This window comes from Cyrtonyx montezumae, unplaced genomic scaffold (assembly GCF_038088225.1).
Source record: "Cyrtonyx montezumae isolate F1298 unplaced genomic scaffold, pur_monq_1.0 scaffold_20, whole genome shotgun sequence".
Taxonomy (NCBI): Eukaryota; Metazoa; Chordata; class Aves; order Galliformes; family Odontophoridae; genus Cyrtonyx; species Cyrtonyx montezumae.
In genome coordinates this window covers 9,066,836-9,093,662 of record NW_027071937.1, presented here as the reverse complement: position 1 = coordinate 9,093,662, position 26,827 = coordinate 9,066,836, and the positions used below count along the sequence as shown (strand labels likewise).

The 26,827-nt window shown below is 48.1% G+C and overlaps 1 protein-coding gene across 8 annotated transcripts in view; it reads right to left on the bottom strand.

The window, feature by feature from the left end:
* Positions 1 to 6,618: 6,618 nt before the first annotated feature.
* ZNF618 (zinc finger protein 618) overlaps positions 6,619 to 26,827 on the bottom strand; it is a 153,894-nt gene continuing 133,685 nt past the window's right edge. For 4 of the 8 annotated variants that reach the window (XM_065737695.1, XM_065737690.1, XM_065737691.1 and 1 more), the window contains 6 exons: positions 25,717 to 25,905; positions 22,670 to 22,753; positions 21,584 to 21,640; positions 15,570 to 15,647; positions 10,736 to 10,837; positions 6,619 to 9,689 (listed from right to left, as the gene is read on the bottom strand). In XM_065737695.1, coding sequence (XP_065593767.1) covers positions 8,176 to 9,689; positions 10,736 to 10,837; positions 15,570 to 15,647; positions 21,584 to 21,640; positions 22,670 to 22,753; positions 25,717 to 25,905 — 2,024 coding nt within the window. In that variant the 3' untranslated portion in view covers positions 6,619 to 8,175. The remainder of the gene's footprint in view (positions 9,690 to 10,735; positions 10,838 to 15,569; positions 15,648 to 21,583; positions 21,641 to 22,669; positions 22,754 to 25,716; positions 25,906 to 26,827) is intronic. The other 4 variants (XM_065737694.1, XM_065737696.1, XM_065737689.1 and 1 more) reach the window with 3 other exon arrangements.

Sequence of the window (26,827 nt, the reverse complement as noted above, 5' to 3'; positions counted from 1 at the left end):
ACTGTGGGTGTGTGTCCACTGCAGGGAGTTGGATCGGGTGGCCTTGAAGGGTCCCTTCCAACTCAAATGACTCCATGGCTCTATGAGTCTCTATTCCGATTGCTGTTATTATTTTCACACTCAAATGCTATCCAGAACAGTTCTACTCAGTTAGGCCTACTGCCATACTGCATCCTTGTGTGTTTTTTGTGTTTTTTTTTTGTCTTTTTTTTTTCTGAATTAACAAATTAATTACTAACTTCCTATCAAGCAGTCGTTTGATTTTATTTTATTTTACAAGATTGGTAAATCCCAGCTGGTATCCTTACAAAGAAAAGGCTCCCTGAAGGGTGACAGCAACGTGCCTTGCACTTGCCAGCAGCAGAGTTGGGCTGTTTCTCCTTTGACCTCAGTCCCATGCACTATCCCCATATGGGACAGATCCCTGCACTATCTGTGGTTTGCCCAGACCTGGGTCTTGGGGCTCTATCCAGAACTGCCCGATTCCCATTTTTCTCATCTCTGTGAGACAAACTGCACCAGGTCAAGACTGACATCGCCTCTACGCGAAGATTCCTGCGCCATTCAGTACGTCAGCCATGCGTGCAACGCGCCCTGCGACGCAGGAAGGAGTGGGAAGAGCACCTAAGGGACTGCTCCTGAGATGTAGGTCTCTTCAGTGCAGGTTTTCCTTCCCCTCCTCACACAGAGGCACTCAGCATGGAGTGAGGTCCTACACATGCTTGAAAAAAACAGAAAATCCCAGACAATTTTTTTTCCTAAAGGTTGTTTTATTGTAAAACCATAAATACAACACTGACATGAAAATCCTCAAGCAACGGATGCTTTCTTACAGTTACAGTTTGTCTTCTGCCTTGGCATCAACTCTGAAAAGAATGTTGCAGAAACACGTCTCTAAGAGGTCTCCAAATAACCGAGCTCTGCCCGGAGCGCTCGGCTCCTTCGGGAGCGAAGTGGAACTATTCCTCTCTTGGGGAATATTTCCATTCAGACAGCATCAGACTTGTAAAAACAGCAACATTTAAACACCTTGATTTTTTTTTTCTTTAATAATCCTTTTCATTTGACGTCAGTCCAAGTTTCAAACAGCACTGATTTATTCAGCTGTAAAGAAAAAAACAAAAACAAAACAAAAAACAAAAACAAAATCGAAAACAAAAGCAAAAAAAAAAAAAACAAACACAAAAATCAACCAAAACCAAAACGAAATGAAACGAAATCCTAAAAAGAAAAAAAAAATCTGAAGAACTTGAGTTGGCCTCAAGTGTTCGTATATCACAATGAAAATCAGCAACTCAACCCCGTGCAATATTGCTCTCTATTGAGTCATTCGATCCACACCAACAATACATGAGACTTCAAACAGGTTTTGTTTTGTTTATTAACACAGCAAGTGTGACATTAGATAACCTTTTAAATACAGTACATGGTTCGGCGCGGGGCGGCTGCCCGCACGTTTCCCCGTTATGAAGACAAAGCCAGCGGTGGCGGTTTATAAAAATATTGTGTTGCTACAAAAGTATAAATTAATGCTACCGGTATTAAGAAATATTAAACACATAAAACTTATAAGGATTAAGAAAAATATTCATTAATACCTGTAGAAAACTCTGGCCTAAAAAAGATATTTTTTTTTGTATATTTTTTTGTATTTTTTTTTTTTGTATTTTTTTATGATGACATGAGATCCTTGCACTCGCAGGTAGAGACACGCGCAGGTGCATCTGTGGTATTGCCTAGAACATCTGCATCTACAGAAAGGAAATGCACACGAGTTACCGAGGGGAGGGGGAGAGGAGGGGAAGGAGAACACCAATTGTTTTCCTGGTGACACGACAGCTCCCAGCAGTTTCCAGAACCGAATGTGCGTGGCAGGACGGCTGCTCTGCCCACCAGGCTTCCCGACCAGCGCGCTGTCAGCGTGACACTCCGGCTACGGCGCGGAGCAGAACCCTCCGGGCTCACAGCCTGGTTCATCCCTATCAGTTTTCCTTTTAAATAATTTAATTAAAAAAGAAAAATCAGAAAAAAAAATAAGAAAAAAAGGTCCCTGTGAGAGTAAAGGGACCATGGAAAGCAGCTCTCCTGCTGGGACGTGTGGGAAGAAAGGAAAGCCCTCCTCCCAGCCCAGCCTGGCAGAACCCCCACCCGCACACCCAGAGTGCCACGACAGCCCCAGAACACGGAGCACGAGCATTCGGGGCTGATGAGGCTGGAAGGGTCTTATTAAGGAACTTTGGTTGTAAAAAGCAAGGGTTGGACACGGCTGCACTCATCTGCACTGTGAAATGCTCAGTCCTTTAAGGCTGTGGTGCTCGCGGCATCGGCACACGCTTACGCTGTTGGTGATGCTAAAATGATGGGATGGAAGGGAGCCCTTCAGCCATGGTCACTGCTGGGCAGGATGGCAACGTGCCTCACCTCCAAGCTATCCTCAAACACTCAATCAGCTGCGTACAGATGACTGAATTCTATGGGGGCTTCTGGACACTGCTGTCTAATGAGAGCAAATCAAGCTGTAGAACAGAGGGCTCTACCAGGGGCAGCAAAACCACCCAACCAACAGCCCAACAGACATCCCCCACACGTTCCAGACAGAAGATTAAATTCCAGGGCAATACACTCTCATTGGTTTAGCATTTCTGGCCTAGCGTAAGCTAACTACCCCACAGCGAGGCCTGCAGCTGGGGCTGTGTGTGGCTTCAGCTCCCTGTGAGCCTTGCCCAGTGGCACCTCCCAAGGCCCAGGAAGGTGACATCTGTACACGGAGTCCTACACACCACATGCAGGACCTTAATGCTGTGGGTACACTTCTCCAGAGGGATCTGACAGCATCCCATGCCCCAGTCGGTGTTCTGGGCATTCCCAATGGATCCCATGGACTCGAGATCACAGTGTAGTACAGAAATGCACAGCAGAACAACTGATGCTCCCCCAGCCCTGATTGTACCCATGCAGCACGGTAAGGGGAGGGCTCTGTTTTGGGACACTTCCATCCAAGCACTGTTCTGGTTGGGTCCAAAGACTCAAAGAACCACAGAAACTTCTGAGTTGGAAGGGACTCATACAGGCCATGTGGTCCCACTCCCTGCAGTGCACAGGGACACCAACAGATCCAGCAGTGCTCAGAGCCCCATCCCCTGACCTTGTCTGTCTGCAGTGACGGGGCACCACCACCTCTCTAGGCAACCTGTGCCGGTGCCTGAACAACTTATTATCAAGAATTTCTTCCTTATATCCAATCTAAATCTCCCCTCTTTTAGTTGGAAGCATTTCCCCTTGTCCTATTACAGCAACTCCTGCTGAAGAGTCTGTCCCTCCTTCTTACACCCTGTTAGGTACTGACAGGCCACTCTCAGCTCTCCCTGCAGCCTTCCCTTCTCCGTGCTGCACAGCCCAGCTCTCAGCCTGTCCTCATAGGAGGTGTTTCATCCCTGGGATCATTTCTGTGCCCTCTTCCAACAGCTCCGTGCCTCTCCTGCACTGAGCAGAGGAGCAGATCTCCTCCCTGCCCTGCTGGCGCGCTGCTTTGGGTGCACCCAGGGTACGGTTGGCTCTCTGGGCTGCGAGGGCACAGTGCTGGCTCACATCCAGCTTTCATCCACCAGTACCCCTGTGCCATTTTCCTCCCAGATAACAGATATTTCCTCCACAAAAAATAAAAATAAAAAAAGGAAAAGATTCCCAGAATCCACCTTTAGTGTCTTTTGCAGTTGTTCACTCTCACCTCATTACTCCTAATGACTCTGCAAGGAACGACCTGTCCTCCCTGACAGCTCATGGAGCCTCTCCTTTCCCGTAGGCAGAGACATCATTAGAGACATGAGCCCTCCCCGGCACAAGGCAGTGCTCCCAGCTGCCAGGCAGCTTTGTGGCTGCTCTTGGACCACTTCCTGGCTTGTCAGTGATGCAGTATAGCACTCTCTAGGAGTGTCTTGGATCCTGCTTCCATGCAGCACCCTCCATGGAGCTGAGTGGATCCACCCGCAACAGCACGCTGGAATTTCTTCTCCACTCCTCCTCCTGTGTTTCTGCAAGCAGCTGGAGAAACACCAACCGACTGGAGATGTCTCACTGCACCTTGTAACAACACAGGAACCACAACGCAGAGCTCAGAAGTCTCCAGAAGTGTTTCCCCTCAGATTTCAGTGATTCTCATCTCTTACGAGTAACTGCCCCCAACTTTGCTGCAAGGCCACAGATCCCTGAGCCACCTTGGGGTGCATTCTGACTGCAGGAGAGGGCACCACCACGCACTGCCAAACTGTGCTGCTGGGTCACAGCGATGCTTAAACCAACGTATCCCAGTTAGGCTGGTTCAGCCAGCACCTCACAGACCTCCACACTGAGCAAAACCTCAGCCTGCAGCTGGCTGTCACAACATCTCTTGCAGACTGCACCAGTTTGAATTCAACCACATCTGTTTTCTCACAGCAGACAAAACCTTGGTAAGAGAAACTTTTCCTTCCACCTGAAGGGACCCAGGAGCAATACAGGCCATCCTGCAAGCCAGAACAACTGCTTCCTACTGCTGGAGACACGAGAAGAGGTGGACATGGAGAGCAACATCACCTCTGACTGCCATCCTCACACAATGCTCTTCCAAGCTCTTCAGTTCTGCAGAGAACTTCAGACAGCACTGGGAACCCTTCGCTCCTCCCAGTTCCTCTTCTGTTGGTGCCTGTTCCCCCTGCAGATCACAGCCACCCCCAGACAAAGCCCTAAGTTGGAAAGTGAAGTCTGCAGGCACAGAGCAAGCTGTAGAAAGGAGCAAATGCCTGGAGGATGCACACCTCACTTTTTTCTCCAAACACTTTTCTCGAGTGCACGTGAAGGAAACAGAACTAGCAGAAGTCAAACTCCCAGCATTACCTACCATAGGTTGATGTGTCAACTCTGAGGACATTTCCCAGCTCAAAGGAAGCAGAACTTCATAGTACCTACTTAATGTCTTCTGCCCAAGCCCAGGAGATCTCTCCCCTCCTGCCTCCCACTGCAGGACAGGCAGCACTATGAACAGAGCAAGCGCTGCTCCAAGCACAGCTCCCAGTGAGCTGACCCCAGCAACCTGGTAAATGAGTTTCCAAAATTCAGGCCTTGGTGAAGCTATCTAAACTCCCTAGAATACAAATCCGAGTCCTAAAGGAGGGAAGAAGAAAGAGAAGCATTTGGCCTTCAGGGTACGTAAGTGTGCATCAGATGTGCTTCTCTCCTTTCAGTGACGTACATCAGACAAAAGCCAAGAGCAGGCACAGCACCAACAGCCCCTCTGATCAGAGCACACGGTGACATCACTTAAGACTCATGAAAAGCTGTGGCTGATGCACTGGAAGAGGGTTCTGGCCAGCTTGTCTTCTTATCTAGACCCTCAAGAATGCACAGTTAAAGGGTCCTAGGTTTTGCTTTGCTTCTTCAGCTGCTAGTTGAGTTTTTAAGTCTTTGGGAGGATCTCATCTGCCAGACATTGCTGCATGCTTGCTCAGATCCATCTTAGCGTTAGTGCAATGACAATCAAAGCTGCCCTGGAGAAGCCAGTGGGAACGAGAGCTGGGCAGTCCCTGCATTTGGTCACTGCAGCAAGAAAGCTTCAGATCTCTGCCTCAGCCGGAGTGTGAGAATCACAGAACTGCAGCAGTTGGAAAGGACCTCTGGAGACCATCGTATCCAGTTCTCGAGAAGAGAAGGGGAACGGGAGCTCTGGGTGTCCTTGCCCTCAGGAATGAAGTGCTCTGGAACTCTCTCAAAGGAACATGGAGGTGTCACACACTGCCCTGGGTGTCACAGAGCCTGTGAGGGGCCCCCAGAGCCTAAGGCAAACCAGGTGTAAAGGTGAAGCATGCCATCAGAGGAAAAGCCACGAATCCTACACCAGCTCTCCCCTCTGCTGAGCTCTGCAGGCTCAGCAGCCCATCCTCCTTTTGACATGTCCCTCAGCCCTGTTTTCTTCCAGCAGGATCCCTCGTGCTTTTCCGCAGGCCCTGCAGCACAAACACTAGATAATCAGCACACCTCCCACCTCTACCTGCTGATAATTTTTGTTTCATTCTGAGGCTTGGGTTTTGTTTGCTGCGGGTTTTTCCTGCCATGTGCTGCTGGGGCTCAGCTGGAGCAGGAGCTGTATGGGAGGAAATAAATAAAACCAGCAAGGAGCAAAGCTGGCCTGTAACCTGCACTGCCACTGCCAGAGACTGAACCTCCCTGTGCCTCAGCCTCAGCCTCTCACCTTCATGTACTGCTCCCCTGCAGTTACTGATGGGGTTGTGGACTCTGTCCTTGAAGTCACCCATATGCAAAACTCAATTTAGAAGACAAATTTAGAAGACGAAGCCCTGAGGCTATTAACAACAGCCTGAGGTCTGTATTCCAGCTACAGTAAGTACAGCATGATGCAAAATGAAAAGAGCAAGTCGTTCTGGGACAAGACACTCAGGTACAAACACCATCCTTGATCTGGGTCTCAAGCATACACTTCAGAGGGCCCCCACCACCTTTTATGGGTCCTACCACACAGCCACCACAGCCCTGTGCTGTCCGAGGGCTCCAGCCTCCCACTGGGAGCCCCAGCTGTGCTCCCACACCTCTGACATAAGCTCCTGCTGGAAGTGGGAGGGACTGCTTTAAAAATCAGGATTTGCTTCCAATGGCCTCTAGGGATGCAAGTCCCAGCAATGAAGAATCTACAATTTGGCACCAAAAGTTGGGAATTGTCCAAGAGGCACCAAATGTGACGGCCTGCAGAGATCCCACCCAGCAGCACACACAGCAGAGCACTGGCCTCAGTGAACACAGCAGTGGAGGTGTTGTTGTGTTATGATGATCTCTAATTGCATTCGGGGTGAGCCAGTGAATGTGAACATTTAAGGGCCCATAGCCTTCCTAGCCAGAATGATTAAACAACATAACAAGTAGTGTAATGCACTGTAGGTATTAAAAAGACATTCGTGCTACTAGAGGAAACCATTCCAAATGAGAGGGAAAGATACTGTTTGCACTCAATCAGGAGCACTTACATTCAGAAGGATCTTGGAGCCCATGCGCTTCTCTAAGCTTCCTTCAAACCCTACTTCGACAAAACTGATGATCTTTGTTCCCCTGAAAAATCATACACCTTGGTTTGTCCTTGCCCTTGTGAAGGCTATTCTGGGTGTGAGGACTGGGAAGGTTTGCAAATATTTTAGGTACAAGGGTTCTCAATGGCAGACCCTGGCAAGCTTGCTGTGCTGGCCCACAGACACTGCGTGGGCACCGCTCGCTTGTCCTGGTCTCCAGCTCTTCCATCCAAGCAACTGCTGTGGTCCCATAGGGACGCTATTTAATCACAGATGGGCTACTCTACCAACAAGCCTGAGAACCCCTGATGCACAGAATTCACAGAGGAGCTAATTTACACTGGGAATTCAGAAAAGAAGGTGTCCGGTAAGTAAAAGAAAATCCAAGAAACGTAACAATTACAGACATTTTTTGCCTTGAATCTCTTCTCTTGGTTTTAAATCAAACTTATAAGCGCTAGTTAACATGTTAAACTCAAAACTGGGAGACAGAAGAGTAACTTTTGTGTTGGTTTTTTGTTTTTTTTGGAAAAAACCCTATATGTAGAAGTGAAATAATAGTATTAAAAAATTGAGTCTCCCTTCCTGATTTCTAAAGATATTGGTGTTCATAAAACACAGCTGCCCTGAAAACGTGCACCATATGTCAAGAAAGCTGTAGACAAATGCCCTCAAGGTGTACAGTTATTCAAAGGAGCAAAGTCCAGTGCAGAACTGCTTTGTTCAATGTAGTCTGATTATCCATGGCAAGATGGCCCAGGGGACAAGAGGAAAGGTAGGGTGGAGGAGAAACAAAAGAAACTTCAAGTCACTTTAGATCTCAGCTGCCTGAAGACTTTAGAACATCAGCCTCCCATTGGTCTGCCCACTTGAAAACATTAGAAAGTCTGTCAAGTCCACACACTATCTATGGAAAGGAGCACGTTCCTGGCAGAGGGCTGTCTCTCTCACGTGCTCTGCTTTCCTCTCAAACTTAATTTTATATATATTTATATTTTTATATATATATAAAAAAGCACTTGGTTTCCAGGGGCATTCATAATGAGGTCCACAGTGTTTAGAACTTAAATTCTTTTTCTTTGTTTGGAACAGTGTTTTAAAGTTTTCTTTTAATTAAAAGACAGTCTTAAAGCATGTTGGACTTCAAAAACATGAGTTTGTTCATGTCTTCTGGACTGAGTAGCCGTCTCCTTTTGATTAAGAGCGCCTGCTCACACATATTTACACATTCGCTTCTGGCACCAACAGCAGGCACTGCTAGGAGCCAAAAGGCTAGCTTGGCTAGTTTTGTATGCTTTTGGGTAACACACGACCAGTACTGAAAGAGGTCAGGAGTGGCCTGGAAGAGAGGTTCTTGCAAATAATCGTAGACTTCATTTTTCCCGAACCAATCTTCTTCCTGAGCTGCTGCGGCTTCCCCTGCTGCCCGGGGCTTCTTGGCTGAAGGTTCAAACTCTGTTTCTTCTGCCCAGGACTCTTTCACCTCGTTAATCAACTCACAGACCTTGCCGATGATCTCTTCATGCTGGTACGGCGGGACAGGCCGCAGCTTCTGCTGGGGGTCTAAGATCATGGCTACCTTGTGTGCTGAATGAACCTTGAAGTTCTCCTTCAGCGCCTCCAAGAAGAGGTGGCAGAGTTTGCTGACCACGCCAGCATCGTTAGCTTTGGAAGTGAACAGTTTCTCCAGTTTGACGTAGGTGGGCAGTACCAGCTGCAAGGTGGGCCGGCTCTCGTTGCTCAACTCAATCACAGCCTGCTTCACCGGCGCCAAAATAGCCGCCAGGTTGCTGAGCAGGTGCTTGTTCAGGTTTTGGATGAGGTTCATCTTCTTGGCCCTGCTGTAGAACTCACAGATCTGCTCGTAGCGCTCGTGGACAAGTAGGAGGGAGTCGGTGACTGAGTTCCAGCAGGGCGGGGGAGAAGTCTCCTCCAGGGAGCCAAAGGTCTCCTTTGAGAGGCCTGTGGATCCTGCCAGATCTTCACAGACATTCAGGAGCTCGATCACTTCGTGCATGTTACGAGCCTGTAGAGTTCGCTTATTCAGCACGCTCTGCACTACTGAGTTCAAGGCACAGGCCGAACAACGCAAGCACATGCCTGCCTTGGAGAACGCAGAGGAATTGACTTTGCAGTCTGTGACATACACCGTCCTGATCTCTGACATCACAAACTCTGAGAGCACGTTTTGTACCCAGTGGTGGATAAAATCACCATTATCTCGAATATCTACACCCTTAATTCCCAGGACGTAACTTTTGATGTGGTTGCCTTCCACCTGATAAGCTGTTAGGATGTAGCAAGAATCGGGGCCGATGCTCTGAGAGTGACAGGTGACCCCGATGCCCAGGCAGGCGTTGCTGCCCAGGGCGCAGGTGACTTTCACCTTCACTTGGTTGTACATCCGAGGCAAATGCTTCAGAGCCAGTGTGTTGAAATTGCCGAGGATTTCGGTGACTGAGAAGGCACCATAGCGAGCTCCGCTATCCACCAGGGTCTGTGCTAGCTTGATGAACTCCTTCCCGCTCACCACGCTCAGGGCCCCAAGGTCAGTGCACATCACCCTAAGGAGCCTCTCCGCAATGTTCTGCCGCTCCTTCTCCGGGATCGCACTGTTCCCTATGGAACCGCTCGCAGACGCTGCAGTGAAATACAAGGAGGGAGAGAAAGCACCGGATGAGAACTGCTCCTCAGCAACCGAGGGGGAAGTCAATAAACAACGCTGAGGCTGGCCCAAGGAAATGGAACATGCCCAGATGGTAGCAGAGACATTTCCAATCCTGGACTTCTTCCCCAAAGGGCTTCTGGATTTGCAGAGAACAGCAGCAGGTTGCTCAGAGCAGCTAAGAGCTAATCTGCACGCCTTCCACAGAGGATGTTCACAACCCAAATGTCATCTCTGTGACATTCATTTAGATGTTACAATCCTGCATGCGATTTGCTACCCATTTCTATGGGTAACAGCTCTGCTTATTTGGCTTAGTCCAGCTGGAAATATGGATTTCTTCCCATTTTTGTGATTTAAACCTTCTTTGAGGCACTTGTTTTAGGACTCAGGCACGCTCCACTAACTCATTAAGTGCTGAAGCCCAAGTTGCAGCTTTTTTCTCTCATCTCCAGCAACTCCATCTTCTGTGGCTCATTTTGGGCAACATTAGTGTCATTTCTGCCACAACATAACACAGATGCTCTATGTTTTCCTATCACCTTTCCCCCAGGCTGCTCACCTCAAGTGCTCTGAGGATGCTTTCCCACAGAGCTGTCTTTTACCACTCCCCAGACTGAAGTGCAAGCTTGCAGGACCAGCTGGACCCTGGCTGCCAGCCCTCGCAGGGAAGCAGCAGGCTATGCCTATGGCACACCAGATGAAATGGAGCCATCTTTTAACATCAGGATGGGACATCTGACATAGGATCAGATTTATTATTTTTTTCCCAAACATTCTCAAATGCACCTCCCCTGCAAACAGCCTCTCCAGAATCCCCAATAGTTTCTGCATAGTAGTACTCCTCTAATGGGAATGGTGCTTTGCTCTGCATGGTGGTATATGAACTACAGATGAAATCAAGCGTGGGCAGGGAAGATAAAAGCCTTGTGCAATGTCCAAGTCACTGTTGCACACCTGACAGCCACTCCTTAAAGCCAACAGGTAAGCCTGGGATGGAAGAGCAAACACTGCTACGTACTGTTGTTAGCGTTATTTCTTTGGAGCTGTGGTTTCCACTTTTCTTCAACAACAGGTAGAGGTGATCTGGGCTGGCTAGAGGCAATACTGTTCTCGTTGTCAGCTGTGGGGTGAGAGACAGTGAGGTATTAGAAGCAGAAGGTACTAATGCTTAAAGCGCAGGGGAAACAATATCTATCTGCTAAGCATTTACTTACGGGTCCCTCACTACGGTGACACCAATCTACTATGCTGTCTGTAGACAGCTTTTTGAAGCATTTTTCACAGACAGCACAGTACTCAGTAACCTTGAAAAGTTTGGACTTGAACTGCATCACCTCCCAACTGTAGCTGCAATGACAACAGTTTTTTCTGTGCATCGGTGACACTGATGCCATCAGCACAACTTGAGAAATGTCTCTTGAACAGCCAGAGCTGCACACCAGAAGTTCCTTGTGCAGCCTGACCTGTGCAATCTGCTTGCTTTCAAAATGAAACCAGGATTAGCAGACATTTACCCTTCCGTCTTATTGTCTATCTGCAGTGCAAGCAGCTTCCCTTTTCTCTCTGTTTCTTAAGCTATGTTCAATTTCTTTGTACCTAAGGATCTTACTACAATCCTAACAGATGTTTGTTTTCACACTGTAGAGTGGTGCCAAACTCTCCTGGGCTGCTCACTGCTGCCTGAGACTGGAAATGTAAAGGAACAAAAAGTTTGTGGAGTGTGACTGTTCCTCCCAATGGCTGCAGAGGACCCCCCCAGGGGAGTGCGTTCACACTCCCATTTTCTTATTTGGCTGGATAAACATTTTGGCTGCCAGTTTGAAGGGATCTTTCCAGGAAATGCAGACAAGATCACTAAGTTCCATATCATATCCATGACCTCTCCTGTGCTCCAGGAACTGCCCTTCCCAAGGACTTTTCCAGTTGGTAGTATGCTTCACTATAAAACTGTGCACTGAAAGACTCTGACACTACGTTAAAGCTCATAATGAAAAGAGGTGGAAAAGGAAAACGGGAGGTGGAGAAGGAAAAAGGAAGATGGACAGACTGATGACCAAGCTGAACAGAAAGATGGAATTAAAAGAAGACAAAATAGATCCTTCACTTATCACAGCTGGATGCATCTCAGATTCTAACTTTGCACATCTCTGTTAGACATGGCTCTCTTCAGGGTGACCCCTCTGGGGCTTCCTTTAGGCTCAGTAGTGTCACATACACTTATAGTATGATCCATTCACTCCTGCAGGAGCTCCAACAGGCTCTGAACTCACCTGGAGTCGATGACTTCACTGACTTTAAAGCAGGCTCAAGAAGACCAGCTCAGGTGGCAACACCTGTCATCTACATACACCACCATGCAGTGAACTGAAGCATGCCCCAGTGCTCCAGACAGCAGCATACAGATTAAAGGATGCTTTATTATGGCACGCACAGGATGAGGGCTTTGCTCTGCCACAGGTTCACTCGGCACTGGCAGGGCAGCAGGCTGCCCACCAGAACCATCAGGAGAGAGCCAAGGTGCTCTCCTTATGTGTGGCAATGGCCCAGCAGAGAAGGGAGTCTGGCAAGAATCTTGAGACCAGCAATCACACAGTGAAACTTCACTGCCCACTTTGCAAGCAAGTCCTGTCAAATCCAAGCAGCTCTTCATGACAGCTGCTGGGCATTCACAAACCTTGCTGACATGAGCCCTGAACAGACCTAACAGCAATCCAGGGTACGGCAGAATCAGAGTCCAACCAGGGCAGAATGTGGGACTGCCCCAAGGAATGCATGTTCCCATTGGCTAGTTTTGTAGGCACAGGCACTCAGCGTGTGCTGTGGTGGCTGCTGGCTGGGAACCATCTAAGTGCTCTGCACTGCAGCCACAGGTGGTCTCCACGTGTGTGGCAGAGACACAGTGAGCAGGAGGTGAATGCCAGCAATCAGGTACCACACACTGCTCTTCCCACAGCGTTTGCTGACTCTGATGGCTTGGTTCTGAGCCCGTGTCACAAGTGGCCGCAACTCCGGACATTGAAGGGTAGACCAAGGAAAATGCAGAATGCTGGCTACTAACTTCGCTCATGGCTCCGTTCTACCAACACCAAGGCTTCCTTATCTTGGGGTGGAGGCAGTGAGAAGACTTCTGAATTTACTCTTCTCGATTCTTTATCTATTTTACAGTAATAAGGGTTTTATACTGTGTAAATATCCACTAGCATTCAACATGGCATTAATGAGATTTATACATTTTGGTCTCATCTTCCTTATCAGGCAGTCAGTGAACTACACAGATCATGGGTCTTTAATGTTTCTTCATGCCTCCAATCCTTTAATCCAGATTCTGCCTCGTTGTCCTTTTATTCTTTTAGCTCTAGATAGTAGGAGGGGCATTATACAGCAGCACTCGACTTGAACAAAGTACCCTAAAGGGAGTCAAAGCTGTATATTGTACAGTGTAATTACAGAACAAATTCCTTCTCCTGATGTTCTACTGTTCTTTTTTCAGCCTTTCAGCCTCCAATTTACATTCTAATTACTTCTTCTCATTGTGTAGCCGCTTTATGGAGTTATAATCTCTCCTTATTACCTTTTAGCCTCCAGGCTCAGCCCTCTGCAGGAGCCAGTAAATCCCTGCGTTGGCTTCTCGCAGCCAGCAGCACGTTCCCTGTCCTTTGACCACCTGCAACAGGGGCTCAGTGGACCTGCTGCACTCAGAAGAGAGCCAGGAAGCCAAGAAGGACCCAAACACATCAGCAGTGGGAGAATTTGACACCTATGGGCTCTCTGGATCTCCAAATCCATCATGAAGTGTTCCATGAACACAGACATACGAATGGTTACTGTCCTACTGTTCCCAGTATGGGCTACAGGATCCATCAGTTCTGCTGACCAGAAAGGTCTCTGCCTTCCCAGGTTGCAGAGATGTTATGCTGATGCTGCTTCATGGACATGCCAATCCCCAAGGTCTGACAGACCACAAGGCAACAAAACTGTGACCAGTAACACATCCTGCATCATTGTCATTGCTGCTCTGCTTGAATTCAGTTTCCAGAACCAGACGTGCACCAAAGCTGGCTGTAGCTCTCATGCCTCTTCACTTTGTTTCACCTCTCCCACAGCACCAAACTGACACACAGAGCTGGAGGGAAGGCTGCTGCTTCCTCAGGAGGAGAGGTGTGAGCATACACTGCATGGGGGTACAGCACTGCAGGGATGGCTGCTTCCCAGGGCACAGTATGGGCACAGCCTGGAGAAAGTGCTTAAATAAGTGTGAAATGTTTGGGGGGAAGCAACCAGGCAGAACAGAGCGTCTTACAAAGAGACAGAGAAAGTCGAAAAAAATGGAGCTTAACAGCAGTAACCCTGAGCTGGGGAGAGGAGGTTACCCACTGGTGTAGGTGACACTGAATGGGACTCAGATCACAGACACCTGAGCCCTTTGTAACTCAGGTGAACAAGCCCAGAGGCCACAGATAACGTGCAAGGAAACGAGGAGGAAGAAGCTGCACACAGCATCAGTTTAACATTCTGGACACATCCCAGCTTTCCACTCCCACCTGAGCAGTCCCTGCTTTGCAGCTCCTTGTATCACCAAGCACAGTAACTCAGTAGGGACCGGTACAAGGAGGAGGACAGCCAGGGCACAGAGGCAAACAGGAATCAGCACTGACAAAGGGCACGAGCAGACCCCAACCCCACAGAGCAGCACCAGCCCTGAGCACAGCACTGCTGCCCTCTGCATCACAGCACCCCAGCACTGCACAAAAACCTCTTCAGCCTCTAACATCTCAGCTGTCTTAAACAAACCACCCTAAAAGTCCACTCATAGCATTACAAAGATGATAAATAAAGTAGCTGCTGAATGACATACACAGCCTGCATTAAGATTTGCCAAGAGAACAGAACCCAAGGAACTGCACACAGGGAGAACTCTGGGAACACTGCTGTTAAAATCAAGACTAAAACTAAAACAGAGCAAAATAAGAGCTGTGACTAAGATTGTTGGTACAGAATAGAATACATGCTTTTCCTTGAGCAAGCTGTCCTGCCCCGCTGTCTTTCAGGGCTCACCTGCCATGTGAGCACAAATGAAGCACCGAATGCACACTGCAACAGAGCAGCTCTGTTGGAGGGCACAGGTCTGCCAGGGGTGAACTGCTTTGTAAACCTGCAGCAGTTCACTTCAATTTTCAATCAAGACAAAGAAAACAAAAAGTCTGTGTAGATCAAAAATATCCTCTTCTCTCTGTTTTTGAATATCCTCAATACTGTCTTTGATATGGCTTTGGCTTTGAAATGCTAAAATCTTCTCTTATGTACTGCGACAGAAAACAAAAAAGGTGGCTTAGAAGTAAAGCAGCAGAATTAGTACTCAGAATCTTCTCTTGTACAGAAGGAAATGAACACAACTGCTGAAATGGCAAACACTTCTGAGAGCACATCTCAGCACTTTGCAGAACTCCAGGAGACATAAGCAAAGAAAGGGAATCGCGTGGGCCAGGGCCCTGCTGCCCTGAGAGCACTGTGCTTTGCCTGAACGAGAACTGCCCTGTTTGTGGGAGGTTTCCTACGCTGTAGGAGCAGTGCTTATAAAAGGAGCATTCCCTGTGTACCTCTGGGTAAAGGGGAGAGCAGTGGGATGTGCTGGCAGTGCTCCCCTCTTCCTAGGGAAGGGAGTAGTACTTGAGCCTCACACTGCTGCAACTGCTGTTCCAACCTTCCAGGATCTTTTTGCTGAAGGTGACACTCCTGGGGCTTTGGAAACTGTGAGCATGGGAAGCTCACATTCTGGTTCTGTGAAGCTCTGCATCAGGCATCAGCACAGAATGTCATTCTCCGCTTTAAGCGAGTCCAGGTACCCAGCTTACCTGCATGGGACTGCATGTGCTCCAGGAGATTGTTATAAAACTGGAACTGGATTCCACAAGCTCCACAGGTGTAAGGCTCTGTTTGGGAAAAATCAGTTCAGAAGAATTACACAGAGTACGTGGGGAAGCAGCACCCATGAGTACTTCAGTCTGTGCAGCAGTGGGACAGCCCGAGGGCACGGTGCATATCACTGCAGCAGTGTGCCTGTCACAGCAGTGCTGCAGGGCTGGGGCATGGCCACGTGGCTGCTCCGGGCTGGGTATGTGTGTGCTGGGTTGCACAAAGCCCTGAGAAGCTGTGCTCTGACAGGGCCTCGCTAGCTCACACCTGCGGGAGCTCATCCTTGCTCTTCCTAAGCCTCAAAGCACAGTGACTGCATTTTATACCTGTCTATGTGAAATTCCAGGCTCTGCTGTCTTCCGTGAGTAAGGCAAGGAGCACTGGGATGTAAGAATCTTGTTGCTCAGGAAGGTGGGACACGGAAAATTGCCACGTGGGGATGTGGATTCTTTTTGCTGGGGGCTGCAGTGGGGCAGGAGCTGTGCGGGTGGAGCAGAGCAGAGCCGTGATCCAGAGCTGTGGGCAGGAGCTGGAGCCAGGGGAGAGCTGGGGGCAGAGCTCCCTCACGTGCCGAGAAATACTGTTAGCTCTGCTCTAACAAGTGGGGGAAAAATGCATTTTTTCCGCTGAATTAACCTAGCAGCACATGTTTGCAGTTGCTTGGCTTGAACAGTTATTAGCTGAGTGCATTAGTTGACAGATGTAACACTGAACTATGAGGCTGAGATATGTTAGCACTGAAGCTTGTTAGAAACGTGGATAAAACAGCACACTGCCACCAGCCCAGGTGGGAACAGGTGGACAGACAAACGCAGCATCCAACGTATCAGCATCTTTGTATACAAAGCCACACACAGAGTGATGATCAGGGCTATACACCATAACCCTGTGAAACTTCTGAAGGGAAAAATATATTTTTGTATCAGTGAAACGAAACCAATTACTGCATAGCACTGGCATTCCCTGGGTGTAAGAGCCAAAATACTGGAAAGCAAAAGCCTGGCTCGGCTCTGTCTATCTCAGGCAGCAGAACACTGAATTTATCAGATGGCAACAGGGAGCTGAGGGGGAACAGGAGCCCCTTCTGATGAGCATCACAGCACAGCTGCGGCTGGAAAGGAGAAGGTTGTGCAGGACCTCATCCAAGTGGTTTCTGGAGGTCCTAAAGGAGGGACAGGCAGGCAGGAGCTCCTGGCTGAGGCCATCTGGCTCTTGGCAGTGTTGGGCACTGTGAACGTCTGTGCTCTGTTCCCGTGGCATGGGCTCTCCTCTCTCCAGGCTCCTCTGCTGGCACCCATTGGGCAGCTGCTGGCACACACTGTGCCTGCTGGTCCTGGCTGTGTGCTCAGCTGGCTCACACTGCTATCACAGCTCCCAGTGCCCCTCTGGAGCTGCAGGAGCTGGGTACAGGCAGGGAAGGGAAGCGCTGCTGAAGAGCCTGGGGGGGAGCTGCTGTCCCCAGAGCACAGCCCACACACCCTAATGGCCTGGAGCACTCACAGAACTCCAAGCTAGGAACCATGAGCTGCCACAGCTGGGGCTAAAAGACAGTGGGCTTCCCCTAAGGACCACTGCTGCAAGGAGCTGCCAGCCCCTGACCAGGGCAGGGCAGGCACAGGGCAGCTGCATCCCACCTCACACAGGCATAGAATCACAGACTCCCATTAAAATGGGAGAAGACCACTAAGATCATCTAGTCCAACTGCCACATCCATGCAATGCCCTGGGTCATTGCTGCTGCTTTCTGAGCCTCAAACCCTGCCTGCTGAGCCCCACAGCCCCCCCCTTTGCAGGCTGACACCCTGAGCTTCAGCTGCTCTTGCTTTGTTGGCCAGGCTGCAACCCATGCACACAGCTCTGCACTCCACACGTGGCAATGATGGCTGTGCTGCTCCTGCTGCCACTCTGCATCGACCAACAAACCCGAACCATCATGCAACCCTCGACTCCCAGAGCACAGCACAGCACAGCACACTCACACATCTCTGGAGGGCTGAGGAGATGCGATGCCAGGCTGCTGGCATTCCCCTCCCCACCTCTGGATGAGGCACTCCATCACACTGTCCCCATGGACCTTTGCAGAAACCCCAAAGCACCAGCAGCTGCTGAAGTCTCCTCAGCCTCTTCAGCCACACGAACGGCTGCTGCTGCCTGCACAGTTTCAAGCATGTTTCCCCAAGGCTATTATTAGATGTGTTTATTAGTGCTTTAAATATATATATATATATCCAGTGAACAGGGGTCTGGAGCAAGACAGTAGGCTCTGCAGGCCGACAGAAAGAAACAGCAGCATTTGTGCTCAGCTTAAACAAAGCACTCTGATTCCCACACTGACTCTCAATGCCACTTCTAAGCCACAGAGAAGAGCAGAGCCAGCATCTTTGCACATACCTGTCAGGAATGGATGCAAAAGCAGCAACCTCTTATGGAAACATTATCACACACAGTAACAGGTGGAAATTTCTCAAAAGCAACTTCTGTCATTACCACCCACCTCTGACAATGAAAAAGTGCTACAGAAAGAGGTGCTACCAAGCATGCTCTAAGAAGGGAATTCCTGAATTGATACTGCTTTGACTTCTCTTCCAACATGAGCTCTCATGTTCTCAATAAAACTCACATTTCTTTCTCAGATTTGCAAATGGAGAAGGAAGTGTCCAGTGCCACCATGGCCATGCAGCTGCTCTTGGGGCTGCCCCATGCTGAGGGTCAGAAGCCTGTGGTTGTGGGGCTGGCACAGAGAGCACACACAGGAGCCACAGAAACCCAAGTAGACAGACTACAGGATCACAGGGCCACCAAGGGTAGAAGAGGATGTACGGACAACAAGAGGGAATCCAAGCAGACAGCACATGGGCTCCCATCATCACCAAACAAGCCTTCAGAAGTTTAAAGCTCATTTGCACTGAGCCTTTTTGCCATCTTCCATTAAACTAAAGGTTAGTCCTCCTAGCTACTAAGCAGGGGAGACACACTGCCTCTCTATCACACTATTTCTGTTTGATTTCCTTGTTCAACATGCCCTAAAAATCTTATTAAGGCGCAGCAAGTGAAGACATCAAGAAATGCTGTCATTTTCCAGTAGGTTTTTATTTCTTTCAAAGGCTGTGTTTTAAGGTATCTGAACTAAAGAATTTCCCTTTCTCCTTTTCTGTCCCATCTTTTTTCATTTCTTCTCCAAGTCTTGTGGTTCCATTCACCCTTCTTAGCTTAAAGGTGACGTTACCAGAAATTCTTTGTTTTACCACAGTTTAATCTATAAAGTCCAAGTCAACAGGTTAAAGCTGGATTGTGCTGTTAACCCTGAATCACTGCCCCTGAGGCTTTCTGAAGTCAGACAAGAAGTGAGACAACAGAGACCCAGAAGTCTGGGCCATAACACAGCTAGTTACCCTGTGCCACTGCTGGAGCAGGCTGCACAGCCAGTAGGAGAGTGAAGAGCAGCCTTCTCTCTTGAGCACAACACATATATTTACCCTTTCCTGAGGCTTTTTCCATCCCAGACTCAGGATGACAATCAGTGGAGTATTTCACGAGTTGACCTTCAAATATTTTTGTCCACTTAGGAATTTAGTACAGAAAAACCCTGCGTATGTCAAGACAGCAAAATGACACTTCACCAAGGAGTGATCTGCTGAAAGTGACCCTGCACCGCCTTGGATGATTACCAGCACTGCAACAAGCCAGTTCCATCTTTCACAATTAGGCCATGCCACTGTTTCTGGACCTTACTCAGTTCAGCAGTGTAACTGGAGGTCACTGCAAGGCTGCTCATGCTCCAGAGGTGGCCCAAGAAAACACCTACACATTTCAGCAGATAGCACTTTCAAAGCAAACTCTTTCACTGCAAAACTCCCAGATTTCATCAAAAAACAAAAGCTGTAGGTGCTTTCCCACCCTCCCCTGCAGGAGGTGGGGAGCAGCTGAACAGTCCTCCTCTATCCACTGTGGCCACAAAGCTTGGCTTTGCCAAGCAGACCTGGTCCTGCTGCTTTTATGGGCAGTATGATGCCCGATTTCTCAGGTAAGGATACCAGGCAGCTGAATGCACTATGACAAGGAGCTGGGCTGTGTACTGGGAAGAGAATTCTTGATTTCAGCACTTTCCATTTTAACTGTCTTACTCTCACTCAGGGCTTCCCACAGCACAGCTTCCAGGCCTGTGTTAAGTAGCATTAGCTGCTGATCCTGCTCTGCTTGTCCACTCCCTCACTGTCTTTCTCTCCTAGATACAGGGCATAATTTGGCTGAATGGCCACAAAAGACTCTGCTGCCTTCTTTGGTAACACCACTCACAAAATTAATATCCACAACAAGCAAATGTTACAGAGAATCAAGCATTTAACAAGGCCAAACCATGCAGCCCTTGGGCTGCACAACAGGGACCTGGACTCACCTCCCAAACCTGGGGACTGTTCTTTACTGCAGCAGAGCTGGTGATAAGCAGCAGATGGAAGGAGTGGGGAGGGTCTGTCCTGCCATTCTCTGCACATTATCACCAGCTGCTACCCTGCCTGCGTGAAATCTGCTGTCTGGAGCATAAAACAAGATAAGCCAACAGTGCCAGAGCTACTCCAGCACTTCCCATCACACACGTGAACACTGAGCCACACTGGGTTTGTTCCAGCCACCAAAACACAGCCACAGAAAGAAACGAATGGGGATAAAATTATACAACAGCTCTTCAAAAACAAAGTTATGGAAAGCTCTGCTTGGACACCGAAGCACATATATGCCCACAGAGCTTTCCACAGCCTCTAATCACCAGTACACAGCATCAGTGAAAACACTCAGATTAACTCCTGAGATCACTAAGAAATAAAATAGAGGAGATGGCTCAGTGGAAGAGCTGGAAAAGAGCACTGAATGAGACACAAAGGAAGCAGCACAAAGATGGAATCATGGGGGAAAAGCAGGGCTAGGGGAGAGAAGAGGATGGGAAAGATATAGGAAGGAGGAAAAGGGAAGAAATTCATACATCCCCATGCACCAATCTGCCTGTAAGGAGCACAGCCACTGCCTAATTCAGAAAGGAAGTGCTTTCAACCAGAGCTCAAATCCCTTCAAACCAGCTGTGAACACCTCTCTCACTGAGCCACTAAAACAAACTGACCATACCTGTGGTGCAGACAGAAACAATTCTTTCATTGAAAGATGAGCAAATAGTATTAAATCAACTGCTCAACTTTTGAAAATCTGTTGATTTTTTTTTTACTAGGAGCTTTATGAGCTTTAAGAGTTGCAGTAAACAGATTGAGAAGGATGAGCATGGTGTGAGCTGGTACAAGGAGACGGTGAGGAGAGTCTGTGAGATGTGACACAGCAATAGGGTCAGTATTTGATAGCAGTTCAGGTGGAACTAAATTGGACTATTCAATGCAGCCATTCGGTAGTTTTGTGTGTGCTTCTTGTCAGCAGTTCCTGGACCTCTTCCCATGCTATAGGTTCTTTTCTACTCCTGAAAAACTTATGAGCACGTCTGCAGACAAAATGTTCTGCAATACACCCTTCTTGAATTTAGGTATGAGTTATCTGATAGGAAGGTAATTCTTTCCTTCTTCCATAATGATAGGCTCTACAAGGCTTGACAGGAAAAAACAAAAGCTGCTGTTTTCAAAGGGCCCCAGAGAAGTCAGAAGCCCAAACAGCATACAGGCTTTTAAATGTGCACAGAAAGGCTTTGACAATCCTTCAGAAGCAGCACTTTTACTACCTACAGCAGACAAGGCACGGGGAGCAGGCTTGCTGAGAGGCAAGTGACCGCTTACTTTCAGAGCAGCAAGTCAGGCTAACAACTCCTGGCAGTCAGTGAGCTACATCTGCCTCTGTCACATCTAACGGCCTGCTCTGGCTGACTGCAGGCAGACCTGGCCAGCCAAGCTCTCCTGACTGCTGCTTACCAAGTGGACAGGACTGGAAAGTACAAGCACCTGAAACACAGAGACAAGCTCACCTGATGGGTTCTGCTTACATCTCTTTTCTTTAGGTTTTTCTGTCCCCGAATGAACAGCTGTAATTGTGGTGAAGGCTTGGATTAGTACAGGACAGTTCCCCGAAACATAACACTCAATATTTTAGAAACAAACAGATTTTTTTTCCCATTTACTATCACCCATTCTGCTACTGTAGTCAGGTTTTCCAACACCCCTCCACTCCCTTTTTAAGCAGTTGAGGACCCCTCATTTGCTTCAGAGCAGATATAAACCTCCACAGCAGCAAGGTGCAATCCACTCCCTTACCTGTCCATTGCAGGCAGCAGCACTGTGAACACCACATGCTTTGGGAATGGAAGGAGGCCAGCCTTTTCTACTGGCATTTTATTTATTTCTGCATCAAGATGCTGAAATTACATTATTTCTGGTCTGTCTGTTAAGCTTCAGTTAGGGAGTGCAAGAGAAAGGCAGCGTTCCACTTGAGGTCAAAGGGATACACAGGATAAAAATCTTGTAAGGAACATCATAATGATGCTGTCTCAGAGACTGTCTAGGCCAGTGGTTATGTTTAGTTACCACTACTTGGCCTTACAATTCAAAGGAAATTGTAGAAATGGGGTATATTCTGCTCCCACGTCTACACATCTCTTGTACTATGACCTCTATACAGCAAATTCACTAACAGCTGGACACAAGTTACAGTGATGTGTAAATGCCGTGTCACAGACAGCATCGCTATCAAATGCAAACTGCTGTTCTACTGATGGTCCTCACAGCTCTCTTGTTTGTTGCAATTAGATGTGCTTCACAAATACTTTGCTGATGCACAAAGAACCAATACTGCTTTATCTCCACCCACATTGCCCTTTTCTACCTTTTTGTTCCCCACTGAAAAAACTATCCAGTACTCCAGTACTCAACTTGGAAGCAGGATCCCCACATCGCCAGGAACCTGGAGAGGAGTAACAAGAGGGCGATACCCCAGGAAGACCAACTGCTTGCAAGCTTAGAAGTAGTTTCCCCACATATATGATCACCAATCACAGCTGATTCCTGCTCTGGAGAGGGCTGTGGCAGCTATGACAGGAGGCAGTGAACACACTTACCACTGGAGTTCTGGGAGTTGCTATTTGTTTCTTCAAAGTTGTTCTGCACTTTGCCTTCCACTCTCCTGCTGAAAGCACTTTCTGCTGGGAGGAGAACAAAGCAGGGATGGTGACTGGTCAACACTGGACATAGGACTTCACAGAAAGGAGGCACACAGCATTATCTCTGTACCACAAAACTGTATACCCTGAATACAGCCATTAAGTCCAGTATCTCATTTTGGAGGAAAATGGGCTTGATTCACTGCACAGGTAACAGGTAGGATGGTTTCCTTCTGGCTGAGGTGTCCTGCAGCAGCTCTTAAGGAGTCTACACCACCAGTCCTGACTGAACCAGAAAGGTCATGCTTTCTCTCCTGCAGAAAAGCCCCATCATTATCTTAGTCTTCCTGAAGGCAACACGCAGCCCTCAGAGCTTTGGCACCAGTGTCTAGGCCTGCAGACTGAAATCCAGCCCCCACAACACTGAGACGTCACCTACTGAATCCCAACGCCAGCTCTCCCTGTGCTTCCCAGTCATCAGCACTCCCTTGCTAAGCACCCTGAAATGTTCAAGTGAAGGACCCACAGGCTTTCCCAGAGTCTGGAAAAGCTTCTGTGGATCCTCTGTCCTGTCGGGCCTCCCAGCAGTAAGCTCACTGCCTTACCCTGATAAGGCCATGCAGGCAATCCCTGTTGTGGCACCCTGCGTGGTGACATTCAGGATTAGAGGTGCCAGCCATTCCTCCCAGCCTGGTGTGTCTTAGCACAAGTCCAACAGTACAAGCAGTGTGCAGCGTTACCTCACTTAACTGGGTTTGCAATATCTGGGCAAGTGCCTTTACTGTACTGACTCAAAGATCAGTTGGAAATCAGCAACATGAAAAGTGAATTTGCCAAACTAACGTGTGTTCTATGCTGCAGACCCTTCTCATGTGTCACCCAGTAGGTTCACCTGAATGTGGCCGAGCAAAGCCCTGCTGGACCAACTGCAAAGAGAGGGCATGTAGGAAAAGAAATACTTAATTCAGGACTGATGGGGACTGCTGCAAATTGATTGTGGGTAATTGTAATTATTTTGTATTTCTGCAGACAGCCTGAGCAGTCAGCCCTGAGGTGCGGGGCTGTCCCTCACACAGAGGCCCTGGGCTTCAGCAGGGCTCCCACATGGAGGCTTTCTGTCTGATGTGGCTCCAAAAGATCTGAAAGCAAAGCCCCCAGCATGCAAATTTTGTCTCTTGAATCTTTAATGGACCCTTCCAGTGCTGAGCAGGCTCCTCAGCCTCTCTACCTACCACATTTCTGATTCTTTCTAAAATGCAGAATAGAACAACTTGGTAATCAAATCCATTAAGTAGAATCACATTAAACGGGGCTGAGGAGAAAACAGACTTACTAGTCCATCCCCTCTGACAGGTAAGTAACAGAAAAGAGAGGTCGTAAGTAACCAGTGAACCAGAAGGGAGCACAAAACCGTGGCAAGACAGGACTTGGCCAACCCTGAAGAGACCTAGGTTCAAATCCTGGCTTACGTCACAAGAGAAAGTGAGGTGGAGGTTTCCAAAACAGTTTGTAAAAATTTTGCACGGTGATTCTGTCCTCATCCCCATCCATTTTTATTTTGCCATGCACCTCTAACTGCAACGCTTGGAAGGCATCCCTTCTGGAGACTGTCTTCCTGATGTCAGGTCCAATGCATTTGTATCAGAAATCCCATATGCTGCTCAGATTGCATGTGTACAAGAAGTTGCCTTGAAAGATGTCATGGAAAACACACCACCAGACAGGCATGGCCGGACCCCCAGGCAGGTATTTGTTTCTTGAAGATCAATCTACCACACTCAAGCATTGTGAGATTCCTTCCTACATACAGGAAGAGAACAGCTTGACATTTTTACCCAATGTACTTATACACTTCTAGGTTAGAGTGGGGGAAAAAGATGTCCATTTATATAAGTTATCTCCTAGTTATTATTCAGATCAATCTGGAGCCAGGGTAACTTCCAGTTAGGCTCTTTCTGCTTCTGAAAGAGACACAAGACTGGAAGAAGTCATCAGAAGTTTACATAAAAATGAAAGCAGTTCTTCAGCTTGACCACCTAAACTGGTTGAACTGGACAGACCTCAAACCAGGACCAAAATCAAATAAATACTTAAGAGGTACAGTAACAATATGGAATTTTGGGACCCATAAGCTATAAGAAGACAGACTGCTCACTACAACCTCTAGGAGCTGTGGATGTGTACATCATCCAACAAAAACTACCTTGTTCAGCATCTTGTAGCCTCTCCCATCTCTGTCTCCCAGCATCTGGCCATGCCAAACACTTCAGGGGTGTTTTAAGAAGCTAATTAAACAGCCCTTCTTCTGCACTAAAACAGAATATGTATCTACCAATCCCACAGATGTGCAGGTCTTCCCTTGCTGTCTGGATATGTGAATGCTATGTCTCATACCCTATTTATTGCTTTTTCTTTTTAGACTTGATCTTGTTTGGAAGGATGCAACAGACTACAGGAGGATCTACTTTGAGTCTCCTGACACTTCTGTAACGGTTCCATCCCATTATTTCTTATGCTGGTGCCCAGCTTATCTCCCAGTGGCTCCTGTGGGGAGTGGAGCACTGAGAAAACACCTGCACTCCATTTCACTTGCTAAGGCACAGGCCTAACCCAGAAAATAGCAGCTTGAGGGCAATTAAAACTAAAAGCCAAATAAGGCTGAAAAAAAGCAAACAACCCAACCCAAATCCTCGTACCTGACCAACTACTAAAGCCAATCATTGTCAGAAAGCTCTCCTCAGTTTGTGACACCAGGATTTGAAACAGGGTTCTTCGTGCCTTGTGGTTAGCACTTTAACTCACTGGGTTATAAAGACCTACTGCTGATACAAATTTTTACTTATATTGTGCCAAAGAATCTAAACCCCTCAGCTGCTTCTTGGAGCAACTCTGCAGGGACAGTCATGGATGGAGCAGGCTGAGCCCAGGAAGGGTCAAAAGCCAACCCAGGGCAGGGCTGGACATTAAGAGGTTAAGAAAGTTGATGGTAGAAAGGTGACTGGTACCTGTGATGGCCTTGCTTCCTGGGGATCCAGAATTTGGAGCGCGGAACATCTGGGATTGGGATGTCGGTGGGACACCAGAAGGGGTGCGGTGCAGGAGGGCAGAACATCGGTTTATGGAAGTCGGTGTTTTTTTGCTGGATTGGCTCCCCTGTGTCTTCACTGCCACGAAGAGTGGAGATCGAGAGAACTCTGGATATGAACACTCAGAACTAGTGCGTGGACAGTCAGTCAGCTCCCAGCTCGTGTGCCCTCTGGGAGGGTTCTTTCTAACAGCCATGCTCACGAATCCCTTTCATGGGGACCTGCAGCATCTGTGGATTCACTGATCCAATGTAACAAAACTGTTTTCCCCACTCACCCAATGGGACAATTCTTGAAGTTTAATTAGTTCCCTTCCACACCTTTAACTGCTATGTGACCAACCCACTCTTCCTCTAGTAGGAATCACCCATCCACCTGGGAGTCCTATTTGACTTCCATGGCCTGGCTGCATGAACCCACACCTTTGTGCTCCATTTCTTTGTCAGGAGGAGACTCAGCTGTAGGTTTCTCATGTGCCAGTCAGAGCTCTACATGAGGAGAAGCTTACACCTTTGTTCCTTGAGCCTTACACGTATCCTAGAGATTCACAGCTACACTCCTTGTCTGTCTAACATAACATAAAGGAATGGATTACGAGGCAGTTCTCATCCTGCAAGTCAGGAAAGGCCTTTTGGTCCCCATCTCCACACAAATGCTGGTGGCACACGGAGAAATCCTGAGTATTACTGGGACATGCTCTCTGAATATATCTGACCTACATTTTAGTTTCTGCAATGCACAGTGAGGATCACCAGGAATTTTCAATGCCAGAAGTCACACAAAAAACCTTTGGGAGGACAGCCCTTTGTCTAGCCTCCATGGATTAAAAAAAAGTTATAAAAATGGAGAAACAACCTAACAACCACCTTCATTCCTTGGGGAATTTCCACTGAAATGTGAATATGGCTCCTGAAGCCAAGTGCCACTGCAACCATCTGCCACGAATCACTAAGGAACAGGGCTCACATCACCTACAGCCAAAGCTCATTAGCAGCAATTTCTATACCTGAGTGATAATTTGGGATACCTA